We start from the raw sequence: 13227 nt of genomic DNA, 5'->3' as shown, positions 1-13227 counted from the left end.
CACACACATTTGCCACGACGACCATTCCCCACCTCAAAACAGTTTTCCAGGTGGGACGTGAGGAACAAGACAACTTTCGCTATGTGGGGATGGAACTCTCCACAATAGGTGGAGAAGTGCTTGTGCAACAGGAGATCTACATAAAGAACCTTCAGCCCATTCTCATAGACCCATCAAGAGCGTTGCACCGTGATGCTCTTCTCACAGAGTGTGAGACTGACAACCTAAGGTCAAAAATAGGACAACTCTTGTGGGTGGCTAGACAGAGTAGGCCAGATATCATGTTCGATACATGTGTCCTTGCAACCAATCTAAAACATGCTACTGTGCAAACTATGCATGAAGCAAATAAGGTAGTATGAAAACTGCAATCAGAACATGTCACCCTGAAGTTTCACAACTTAGGAAAGGAGGACTCTTTGAAGCTTGTTGTTTTCAGCGACGCATCCATGGGAAACCTCCCAGATGGGGGAACACAAGGAGGACATCTCATCGTTCTGATGGGTGAGAAAGGATGATTCTCTCCAATCTGCTGGAAATCAAAAAGGATCAGAAGAGTGGTTCGGAGCACGCTGGCAGGAGAGACACTAGCCCTGGCTGATGGTATTGATAATGCCATATTTTTGTCCTCTCTCTACTCTGAACTTACTACAGGTATGGTCAAACAGCGCACCCTACCTGTGATGTGTGTTACAGACAACTTCTCCCTTGTGGAGGCTATCAAGTCCACCAAGTCAGTGACTGAGAAACGACTGAGACTGGAAATAAGTGGAATCAAAGAACTTATCCAGGACAAAAGGATCCAACGGATTCTGTGGTCTACTACGAAGGACCAGCTGGCAAACTGTCTGACCAAAAAGGGAGCATCTTCCCTTGTGCTGCTTAAAGCACTGAAGAATGGACAGTGGAAGCTAGATGACTGAATAACTGGTTATGATGACTGAGTTTATTTTTTTTGTTTTCTTGAAATATCCTTGCTGTGTATTATTTGTTTAAAAAAAAAATAAGTGAGATTTGGGTGTATTTTGTTTTCTTGAAATATCCTTGCAGTGTATTATTTGTTAAAAAAAAAGAGTGAGATCGTGTATTATTTGTTTAAAAAAAGAGAGTGAGATCTGATCTTGTATTATTTGTTTAAAAAAAGAGAGTGAGATTGTTAAGTTCACTTCTACTGCGGCCATTACGGTAATCTGGATAAAGGTGAATGGGCGCTGTTGTTGCGCGTCACTGGTTTTGGACTGGAGGAAGGCTGTGGCCACTACGCTATGGAGCGTGAAATAAACATGAATGAAAGATAACGGTTGTCTTATTTGCAGCTTAACACGAGGGACAGGACGCCGCCTGAAGACACTGGGCATGACAGGAGGAGCTCCACCCCCTGATGGTACCGGAGGACCAGGTGATGTGGGGCTCGTGCAGTGCGAGCCAGGGCCGGCCCAGGACTACTGGGACAAGAGGGGATCTGGTGATAAAAAACTGGAGTCTCTCAACGTGGTTACCAGCAATGGTGAGCAGGACAGGACAGGTGCGTTGAGTGATGTCAGCCAGGCGGTGTTGGTCCAATGCGAACACCTCCAATGGCCTCACGAGGTCCTCTAGTGGAATGTTGGCCCGGGTAGCAAACTCGAAGTCTAGGAAACTCTCGTCAGCACCCGAGTCAATGAGTGCCTCCACCGTGGCCCGTTGGTCCGCCCAGGCCAGGGTGACGCTCATCAGACGGCTAGGTGGTGCACGGCTCTGGGAACGAGAAAAACGGCTCACCAGGATCTCCCGGGGTCCCGGCGAGCCTGGTCTTTTGGCCGGGTGGGGCAGTTGGAGATACGGTGTCCATCCCGACCGCAGTAGAGGCAAAGGCCGGACCTGAACCTTGCCTCCCGTTCAGCTTGGCTAAGATGTGAACGTCCCAGCTGCATGGGTTCCTCACCGGGCACCGAACGGGAGGGGAAGGAACCACCAGTTGTGTTGGGAGCAGGGCGGACCGCAGTACCGTCACGAGTACGGGGGGTCTGGGGAACCTCTGGAGGTCCCGGTCGGGTTCTCTCACGTCTTCTCTCCTGGAGGCGTTCGTCGATGCGAATGGCGAGGCTGAATAGGTCCTCGAGGGACTCAGGTTCCTCACGGGTCGCGAGCTGGTCCCTGACAGCGTCGTTGAGCCCCCTCATGAAGGTGAGACGAAGCGCTTGATCGTTCCAACCGCTCTCCGTTGCCGCCAGTCTGAACTCCAGCACGTAGTCGGTGACCCCGCCACTGCCCTGCCGGAAGGTGCCCAACCGAGCTCCAGGGTCCTGGCCACGGGCTGGGTGGTGGAAAACCCTGCGGAGCTCAGCCACGAAGTCTGGGTAGGAAAAACAGAAATCAGCCCCCATTGCCCAGGAGGCAGTAACCCACTGTGCTGCCCGGCCTGAGAGCAGGTTAGTCATGTAAGCCACTCGGGCTCCCCTTGAAGTGAATCGGCTGGGTTGATGACGAAAAACCAACTCACATTGCATGATGAATGTGGCACAATCCTCTGCAGATACTCCCAGCTTTAACTCAAGGTGGAAAACGGAGAGAGAGAGAGGTATCAGAAACAGTCCAACGAAACACAGAGGCAGTGTGGTTCCCTCCTCCCTTAGCTGTGTCCAGAACCAATTGACAGTGACAGTCTTCAGTGTTCCCCACAACACACAACTTAGTCAGTGCAAACAAAACGAAATCTTCAGTGTCTCTTCTAAAACACACAATCAGAATAATCCAGAACCAATTGACAGTGACAGTCTTCAGTGTTCCCCACAACACACAACTTAGCTGAGTCAGTGCAAACAAAACGAAATCTTCAGTGTCTCTTCTAAAACACACAATCAGAATAATCCAGAGGGGTTTGGTTCCACTCACCCAAGCGCAACGCGTAAAGCGGGTAAAACGAGGCGCAGCTCCAAACGGGGAACAAGGTTCTCAACAGCGGTTCTCCACAGAAAGGTCCTGGAGAGAAAGTAGACCAGGAACAGCAACAGGGAAAAAGCAGGCAAATGCAGTTGTATTCCTGAATGACCGGACAACGATAGAAGGAAGGTCCAGGTATATAAAGCCCTCTGGGGCGCTAATCACAAACTATGACAGCTGCGTGATGAAAGTGGCAATCGCTCAAAAAGCGTGTGGCGGGGAATGCACCAATCAGCACCGTACCTCAGGAGAGCGTGTGGCGGGGAACGAACCAAACCTCACACTTGGTCTCAGACAGAGAACCCAAGACAACAAACATGCATACAAGCATTCAAAATACAAATCTAAAGGAACTACTGAAACTGTTTTTCCTTTAAAAAATTTGTATTAACTGAAACTGCTTAAAAATAATTAAAACAAACTTATTACCATAAAACGATATACAATTTGATAAAAGAACCAATCCTAAAAGATAATATAATTAAATAAACAATCCTCAAAGAACTAAAACAAACAACAACAAAACAACAAGTACTTTAAAACCATAAGAACCAATGACTTCCGGTTTCGCTCCAGAGAAAATGAGAGATGCATTGCAGGTGGAGGTAGCTGAAATAAGCACTCGGGTAGCCGTGGCGGAGGAAGATATATCCGCGGTCGTACAGGTTGCTGAGACCAACGTCGTGGGGATATTGAGCTTGGAGGACAGGCTGCGTGATTGTGAATTGAAGTCGGCAGACCTGGAGGACCGCGGAAGGAGATGCAATGTGAGAATCTACGGTCTGCCTGACGAGACGGAGGATGACGACCCGATTGGGTATATTGCAGAAATGATCCCAAAATGGTTCCCTAAATTAGCTCGGCCTGAAATCGAGAGGGCACACAGGATTTATAGGCCCGCTACACAGATGAATGGCGGACGTGCAAACCCCCACACATTTATTTTCTGCTGCCTGAGATTCCAGACGAGGCAGCACATACTAAGGGAGGCCAGGCAGAAACCTCCGGTGGTAAATACGTACGCTAAGATTCGCCGCTGACTTTAGCGACCATACGGCTAAACGACGGAGGGCGTTCGCAGGAGCTATGGACCTGGCACGGGAGCGAGCTGTGGAGGTGTTTCTGTTGTTCCCAGCTGTGTTAAAGGTAAAGACGGGACGGGGAGAGGTATCATGCAACCGGCTGTTCAAATCACCATCCGAGGCAGAGGAATATATCCGAAGATGCAGCAAGGTCGCTCTGACGGAGCAGAGCGGACAGGCCGCGGTGGAGCAGGCGCCGAGCGACGGGCAGTGAGAGGCTGGGGCCGATACCTGAGGCGGGCTTCACGCATGGCATGCTAACAGGCTAGCATCCCTATAGGAGCGACGATGATTCCACGTGTGGACGGCTAGCATACAAGCTAACCAAGCTACCATCCGCACTACACGAGTGCTTTTAGCACACCGGCTAGCTAGCCAGCCCAGCGTTCTGGTATTCGCTTTCGACCGCTGCTTGTGCATTCTTCAAGACGCTAATACCTGACTTCTCCATACGGTACTGTCTCAATCACGAACATGATTACGGACTAATTGAATGTAATTCAGACGCCCTATACTTATCAGTTTTTTCATTATTATTTATCTCTTGCCTTTTACCATCCAGCACTTGAGCTATCCAGTAAACGGCACAAGGATTTACATTTGTTACGGTTGTTTATTATTTTTATTCGACTCTGACCGGGCGGGATGAAGATCACAGTCTTCACTCAAACAGACTAAATATGTTTATGGTCCGTCCATTCGAGGGGGTTATTCCCCCTTGCAAAGAGCTGTATGCGTGTGGCAGGTCGAAGCTAGTACAAGTATACCGCCGGCGCAGCGCAACTTAAGAGTACGTCACTTTAATCAAGTTCAGTTCGGTCAAACTATGTTTCATGTGCCTTTTGTGTGAATAACACGGGTTTTTTTGTTTTTTATTTCTTTTTGCTCCTTATATTGTATGTCTCCTCTCGCCCAACAGGTCCTTAGCGTGGGGCTGTGTATATATTATGGTGCTATACTTCAGGGGAATCATGTTCAATCATACTGCAAACTGGTTGGACTATGGCTAACTTAAACATTTTGATATGGAATTCAGGGGGGCTTAATATCCATCACAAACACACAAGTGTACTTACATGGATGAAGAGACAGGAGGTCGATGTGGCTTTGCTGAGTGAAACACATCTTTTGAAGGCTGACAGTGCTAAACTTGCGAACAAACTTTATCATAATATAGGTTCCTCCTCTTTTAGCACTAGATCACGGGGGTAGCCATAGTGGCTAAGTGGAAGCTGAATATTAAATTAATAGACGTGTGGTCGGATGCTGAAGGACGAATCACTATAGCGAAAATGGAATACACTAACAGGAAAATTGCTCTTATAGCTGCATACGCCCCTAATGTGTATGAGGCACAATTTTATACTGCACTCACTACAGAGATGCTGAAACTACCTGAGTACTCATTCATAGTGGGTGCTGATTTCAATGCCATGTGGGATCCATTGGTTGATAAATCCGGAGATGCAGTCACCCACGAGCAAAAGCAGGCTTCCGCGGCCCTATGTGGCTGGTCTAAAGACACCGGGGTTATGGATATGTGGCGGGTACTCAACCCAACCTCACGAGACTACTCTTTCTTCTCCGCGAGACATAAGACTTTCTCCAGAATTGATTATGTCTTCTCCTCCCCTAGATTATTCAAGAGTTTTGACGTTGAACTAAAGCCAATTGCACTGTCAGACCACAAATACATCCTCCTTAAGGGTTCACTCAGCAAATTGACGTCTCGTGCACCTAGATGGCGCTTTAACTCAACACTGCTGAAGAACGATGAATTTAATCTACAATTTAGAGAGAAGCTCACTGAATTCATGCAGTTTAATGCTGGTTCGGTGCAAGACCCCAGAACTCTGTGGAATGCGGTCAAAGGATTTATTAGGAGTAATACCACTCTATTTGCTTCCAATCTCCGCAAGGGGCGTCTCTCCAAGTTGGTGGAATTGGAAGGGCAGCATAAAACATTGATGTCATCTATGCAGCGCAAATATTCTAACCATCTGGAACTCCAAATTAAAGTGGTGAAAAAGGAGATAAATTCCATTCTGAGACAACAGTCTGAATTTCAAATGCACAGAACAAGACAACACTACTACTTCCATGGCTCTAGACCTAGTCACTTACTGGCTATGAAAATACGGGCCAGCGATCAATTTGCGGATATCCCGGCCATTAAGAACCAACAGGGGGAGGTAACCACCGACCCCAAGAAAATCAATGACACATTTCGCTCATTTTATTCTAACCTATACGAGTCGGAAGTGGTCCTTGATCACGCCAAGCTGGAGGACTATCTTTTTTTTTTTTTTTTTTTATTATTATTGATATTTTTGCACAAATCTTTCCAATATTCACAAGACATCTTTCCACAGCATAATATGCAACATCCAAGATTTGTCTTTTTCTTTTTCGTAACATCATACAAAACATACAAAATACTCATACAAACACATTAACAACTGACATGGAAATTAAAAAAGCACTTACAAAAAAAAACATTACTATACATTGTGCATATCCCTGATGCACATATGTTACATGTAGACCGATCTACCTGCGAGCAGGTATGTTCTGCATCTTCTATCGGGATGCCATCTTTCTCCATAGTGCATGTGAGAGGATGCGTCTCAAATATATGTAGGTGTGCGTGAGAACATGTATGAATGTGTGTCTCAGATATGTGTATGTGGGTACGTGTCTCACGTACGTATGTGTGTATGTCTCATACGTGTGTGTGTGTGTGCATCTCTCAGGTACGTGACTGTAATCCTACCTTCTGTGTGTGTCTCGTATCCATGTGCGTGCCATCCATGTGCGTGCCACTGCCACCTGTGTGAGTGTATATCTCAGGTGTGTATATGCATGTGCGTCTCAGCTATGTATGTGTGTGTCCCCTATGTATGTGTATATCCCCTATATGTGTAAGTGAGAGCTTATGCTTCAAATATGTGTATAAGTACGTGTGTGTAAGCTGGAGGACTATCTTGATCAGATTAACCTACCACAAATCTCAGAGGAGGACGCAAAGCGGTTAGCTGAACCTATCACACTGGAGGAACTCAGGGAAGCAATTGCGGACATGCAGCGGGGTAAGGCTCCAGGCTGGGACGGTATCCCACCGGAGCTCTACACTGCGTTTTGGGATATACTTGGTCCCTTACTCTCAATGATTTTACACTCAGTCGAGGAGGGCAATTTTTCCAGGGATGTCAATATGGCACTTATATCTGTTCTACTCAAGAAAGATAAGGACCCCACTGAATGTGGCAGCTACAGACCCTTAAGTCTCCTCAGAGCCGATCTCAAGCTATACGCTAAGGTGCTAGCCATCCGTCTTCAGAAGCATATGACATTTCTGGTTAACCCCAATCAGACCGGCTTTATAAGAGGCCGGCTGGTCACGGATAATATCAGACGTTTACTGCACGTGATTGATGCCAGTAAGGATGTCGCCACCCCTACGGCTGTCATGTCCTTAGACGCGATGAAGGCCTTTGACAGATTGGAGTGGTCATATCTATGGGCAGTACTTAGAAGGATGGGATTGGGTGATGGTTTCATTCACATGATCAAAGTCCTCTACACAGGTCCCTCTGCCATGATTTTGACAGGGAAGCTCTGCTCACCACTATTCGCGGTCTCGCGCTCTTCTAGACAGGGGTGTCCTCTTAGCCCAGGACTCTTTGCTTTATCGCTCGAACCTTTAGCTCACTACATAAGACAATCCCGGGTTATATCCCCTGTGTCGATTAAGGGCACACATCACCATATCAGCTTATACGCGGATGAAATACTCCTATTTATGCAGAATCCAGCCGCCTCTCTGCCCTACCTCCTCCAAGTAATAGATGACTTCGGTAGCCTATCTGGATTTAAGATCAACTGGCCAAAATCAGCCTTTCTTCCACTCAACGAGGCTGCGAAGGCAACCCTCCTTCCAGCAAATATTCTCATGGTAGTGTGAGGATTGGTCCGTTGCCGAACGCACACTTCTAGGTCAAGTACCAATTACCATCACGCACCTGATGTGTGTTCTAATCAGCGCTCCAGAGGCTTCATATACTGGGACCTCCTTTCAATCGATGTCGGGTCGTTTTGAATACTACTGCTTCTGCCTGCTTTCCCCCCGTTGTTGTGCCTCGTCTACTTTCCCTCCAGGACATCTTTGGATTGCCGCTGGTGAATATCTTGATCCTCCGTTTGGAGCTGCGCCTCGTTGCCCGGTTTACGCGCTTGCGCTTTGGTGAGTTTTGGAACCAAACCCTTTTTGGATTATCTGTTTTGTGTGTTTGGATAACACTGAAGAGTATCGTTTTTGTTTGCACTGGACTCAGCTAAATTGTGTGTTTTGGATAACACTGAAGAGTATCGTTTTTGTTTGCACTGGACTCAGCTAAATTGTGTGTTTTGGGATAAACACTGAAGAAGTACTGTTTTGTTTTGTTCTGGACTCAGCTAAGGGAGGACTGAACTGCACTGCCTCTGTGTACTGTTTGACTGTTGTTGATCTCTCTCTCTCTCTCCGTTTCGACTCCGAGTTGGAGCTGGGAGTATCTGCCGATTCCCCACCTCTAACACCGGGAGGATCTGCAGAGCCGCAGATAACTCTGCCGAAGGCAGTCTCCTTTTTTGTCGTTCAGAATTGTTACTTGACTCTTTTTGATTCTGTAAATAAATACGCCCCAGTGTTTGGCTAACTCTGAACTACCTGTCTGTGCCGTGCTGTTGAGGTCGGTTTCAAACCCTAACAGGTAGAGCACTTTAAATGCCTGGGGATTGAAATATTCCCAACTGTCAACCAGACAGTAAAGTATAACTACTCCAGCTTGGGTGACAGGATTACGAAGGTCTTTGACAGGTGGTCCAAATTAATGAACTCATTACAGGCCCGTGCCTCGATAATTAAGATGAATGTCTTACCTAGAATTAATTTGATCAGCTCCATGCTCCCGTTGTCCCCTCCTGTTGGTTACTGGCAAAAACTGCATTTTGCTGCATATAAATTCGTCTGGAATAACAAACGCCCACGCTTAAAGAGATCCACTGCACAGAGGAGTAAGCTCGACGGGGGTTTAGCATTTCCGGACTTTAAGTATTATTTCCAAGCTTACTCTCTAAGACCTCTTATCACTTGGTTTGACGCTCAAGCGGCTGTTTCCTGGCGCCCATTAGAGGAGGAGATGGTGTCCCCACACAGACAATTAAACAATGCAAATTACGATTTGGACCTTTGATCACACATGTGATCCAGATTTGGCGTGACACCCAGAAAGCATGCACTAACCGTCATAAGTGGCACACGTACTCCCCGCTATTCAATAACAATTTGCTCCTCATTGGACAACGACCCATTAGATTCCCCAGATGGGAGGGGAAAGGTATCCATTTATTGAGGGATATGTTCAATGACTCCGGTATCCGGTCCTTTCAGGACCTATCCAATGAATTTGATCTCCCAGGTAACACCTTTTTCTTTTATTTACAAATGAGGGCAGCACTGAAGGCTCACGGAGTTCCATGGGACGCTCCACTAGAACGTCATCGGTTTCACAAATTCTTCTATGACAGAGAGACATCGAGAGGCTTCGTCTCTGACTTTTATCGGCACCTACTTAATTCTTAATACCTTTAGATACGATTTGGAGAAAGGATATCCCTGAGTTGGATATAGACTTTGACTGGGATGCGGTATGGGAGAATATTAGGCTGTCATCACGCAACCCAGATCACCAACAGATTCATCTAAATTTTGTTCATAGGACTTATTTGACCCCCAGGCTGTTACGTTCTGGACACCGACCTCGGTCGGTGACCACCCACATTCCTGGCATATGTCACTGGGCTTGTCACCTGTCATTTCCCTGTCAATTAGTGCTGTCACTTAGGGGTGGTTCCTGATTGGCTGTCACGGGGGTGTGTGTGGAATGTTGGTATTTTGTCTCTATGTAACATACCTCTCTTCTGCTTGTCCATTGTCAGGTCTTCACTAATTGCGTTCGGGGATAACGCGGACGGTTCTACTCTGGACCTCCAATAAGCTCCCATTTACCTTATTTTACACTTGTGCTATTAGCACTTGTTCTCTCTTAGAATTTACTCTGTGTTCTTTCTATTAAAGTCGAACCTGTTCAAGAGTAAACACTCTCTGTCTCTGTGATTGCCTTCACCCATTGGAATTCACCTACCTGCACTCTGACACCAGGCGATTGAACTTGATGGGTCTCAGGCCTGACTCTCGATGTACCTTGTGTCCAACCGGTGCAATTGGAACATACATGCATATGTATTGGGAATGCTCACCTGTTGAGAGCTTTTGGGAAAATGTCACCACTCAGCTGTCAGAGATTTTCTCTCTAACTATACCGGCCTTGCCTTCAGTTTTATTGTTGAATGATGTTTTTCAACTGCCGACCTCTGCACAAGTGAAGAGACTCATTTTGGCTGGTCTGACGGCTGCCAAAAAGCTGATTGCCTCACGCTGGATACAACCAGATAAATTATGTCCGAAGGTATGGATTCTCACCTATCTTGATGTTATTTATTTGAAGATTTCCACTGCACGTATCATAGGTGTTAACACGTTCAGTGCCACCAGGGGGCGCACGACTTAGTGCTTGAATGCCACCATCGGCGCCAATATTAACGTTAATATCGCCTAATCTATGTTTTAAATTATGGCTATGTGTCTAATCTGCCCGTCGCTTATCAAAGAATCATTTTCCAGTCAGTGTTGTCAAGGCAGATTGGTTTTTTATCGCTTCATTTCCGTTTGAGAGCATTTTGAAAAGCACTCGTTTTCAGGTGAAAAAAAGCCCATTCTGTGATAATCGCCTTTTACTGGAATATTCCAGAACGTTGATATTTGTTGGCCTATTTATGAATCGTTTTCAAATAAACGCTAGATGATCAATAGTATACGTGCACGCACGCACGTTCGAGGCGCGTGCTGATAATAGCTGTTTTCATTTCCTCATGGATTTTACAGTGAAACAGCTGGAGCACATATCACAAAAAAGCTTATATCTTCATGAAAACGAGTCTGATTATCCTAACACTGATAACATAGATTCCTTACCTGACATCAGATGGTATCCAACTGGTATATTCCAATTCCTGATCACCATTCGAAAAAATCGATAAGTGTATAGATCTAACGTGTATACAGTAGAACTCATGATCCGCGGGGCTCAGAGCCCCCTGAATGAACTCTGGTACTCCGGCTGCATGGGTGAGAAGTGAAATGTGGACTGGAATATTTTTTTTTCCCATCCATTTTCATTGAGTCCACTCCAAAAGGGTGATTTACCATCTGGGAGACGATAGGGGGCGCTTTTTCACATCTGATCGCCGGCGGCCCTTGGGTAGGCTAGGGTAGGCTCGCGTGATGCAATATGATTTCAGATCGCTAAAAAAAATAAATAATAATAATTCAGAGAAATCTCGTGAGTGGCTTTCAACGTAACTATCGTAAACACGAGATTAGCCGTGAGTGGCTCTCAAAGTGTTAATAAGGCCAATATCGCGGTATGGTGGGCAGTGGTGGAAAAGCTAAAAGAACGCATATGATTCTGGAAGATGAGCACTGAATAAGGTGTTATATTGTTGTCTTACGTTGGGGTCCTGGGGCGAGAAGGGGGGGGGGGGGGGGGGAACGAGCAAATATTCATGTGTGTTGATGGTTATGGTGTTTTTTTATTTTTTTTTTCCATTCAATGTTAATTCTATGTATATTTTCTGATCCTCTTCTGACCTGGGGCTGGTGATCGTGGGCTCTGGCTGGGGGTGGCCGCGGTTAGGGGTCTCTGCGGGTCAGGGCGCTAAAGAGGCTTGGTGCTTTGGCTCACGGGGGGCCGGGCTGGGGGTCCTCCGGGATGGGGCCTGCGGTTGCCGGGCCTGGGGGTGGAGGGGATTCTGTAATCAATTTTATAGTATATATTTTATTTAATTTTATTTTATTATACTTTTATTTGGTGAGAACCTTATTGTCTAATCAGTGTTGTGTTCGTTTATGTTCTTGGATGTCTTTTATGTATTATTGTTATTATTGTGTTGTGAGTTGTGTTGTTTCATGTCTGAAAATTGAAAATAAAAAAAAGTTGGTCACAAAAAAAAACCATAAGAACCATAAGAGCTTCCTCAAGTTATTACTCTGCACCTCCTCCTCCATTCGTTTTTGTATACGCTACAATGTCACTTTTACATCATTAAAGATGAAACTGGACTTTGAAGATGTCTTTATTCATTGCACACATTGCAACATAGTCATGCAGCGACACACACATGCGATGGCCGACACACATAGGACATTTTCTTTTGTGGTCGCAGATGAAATTTCTTCTCTGCGCTTGACCCATCCCATCGTCCTTCCCCATCCAAGGGCAGCCGGGGGGCCGTACCCGGGGACCAATCCAAAAGTTGTTTAAAATTTTTTCAAAATGCCATTTAAATCTATCACTATTTCATTGTCTTTTCCCAGAGCCGAGTGTGGTGACCGGTCTGAACGTGTCTCAGCCCCTGAAGAACTCTCTGATGCTTCACTGGCTACCCGTGAAGGGAAACCACACAGGCTTCAGGGTAACAGCTTGTTATAACCACGTTGATTGGTAGGTTGAAAGAAAGAACACATCCAGCAATTATATGACACAATACACCCGACACATGGGCAATGTTTTGTACTGGAGATGGGCGGCGTTGCCTTCAGGAGAGATCTGTTAAATGGGACATAATGATTGGCTACGTTCACACTGCAGGCACAGGTGTTACCGGTGACACCGGACATTTTACAAAATGACGCTCAATATCTGCAGAGCACTCGCGGCACTTTGCAAGCGTCTACCGGCTCGGGGCTGCATTTTTCGCCGATCATGTAATAGACCGTTCGAAAGTTGAATTTGCCACCTTTCGAACGCCACCTCACTCTACCAATTGCGTGCCTATGTGGTCTACATGTTAAAACAATAGCTCTACATTCCAAGTGTGTCTGGTCAATAACATGGGTCTCCCAGTCACTCCGCTTTGCAGTAAACAGGAAATACATTTCCTGGTATCCCATTTCTACATTATCCAATTCAGACTGAACTCGTGGGACCTTAAGTGTAAAGCCAATTATTATTTGAGCAAGTGGGATAAGGTCCATAATTCACATTGTGATATATGGTGACAATTGTCATAATTATAATTGTTTTTTCATTACCTCAAAATATTGCCAGTAAATCATGGCACG

General features: G+C 46.0%; 1 protein-coding gene across 1 annotated transcript in view; it reads left to right on the top strand.

Annotated features, from left to right (window-relative positions):
- Positions 1-13227, top strand: part of LOC311226719 (receptor-type tyrosine-protein phosphatase eta) — a gene marked incomplete at its 3' end in the record, with an annotated part of 102669 nt that overhangs the window by 63866 nt on the left and 25576 nt on the right. Inside the window, exon 5 of the mRNA XM_084312131.1 lies at positions 12481-12607. Within this exon, the coding sequence (XP_084168257.1) occupies positions 12481-12607 (127 nt within the window). The remainder of the gene's footprint in view (positions 1-12480; positions 12608-13227) is intronic.

Source organism: Notolepis coatsorum (assembly GCF_963971535.1).
Source record: "Notolepis coatsorum genome assembly, chromosome: 4".
NCBI lineage: Eukaryota > Metazoa > Chordata > Actinopteri > Aulopiformes > Paralepididae > Notolepis > Notolepis coatsorum.
This window is presented reverse-complemented; position numbering and strand designations above follow the sequence as displayed.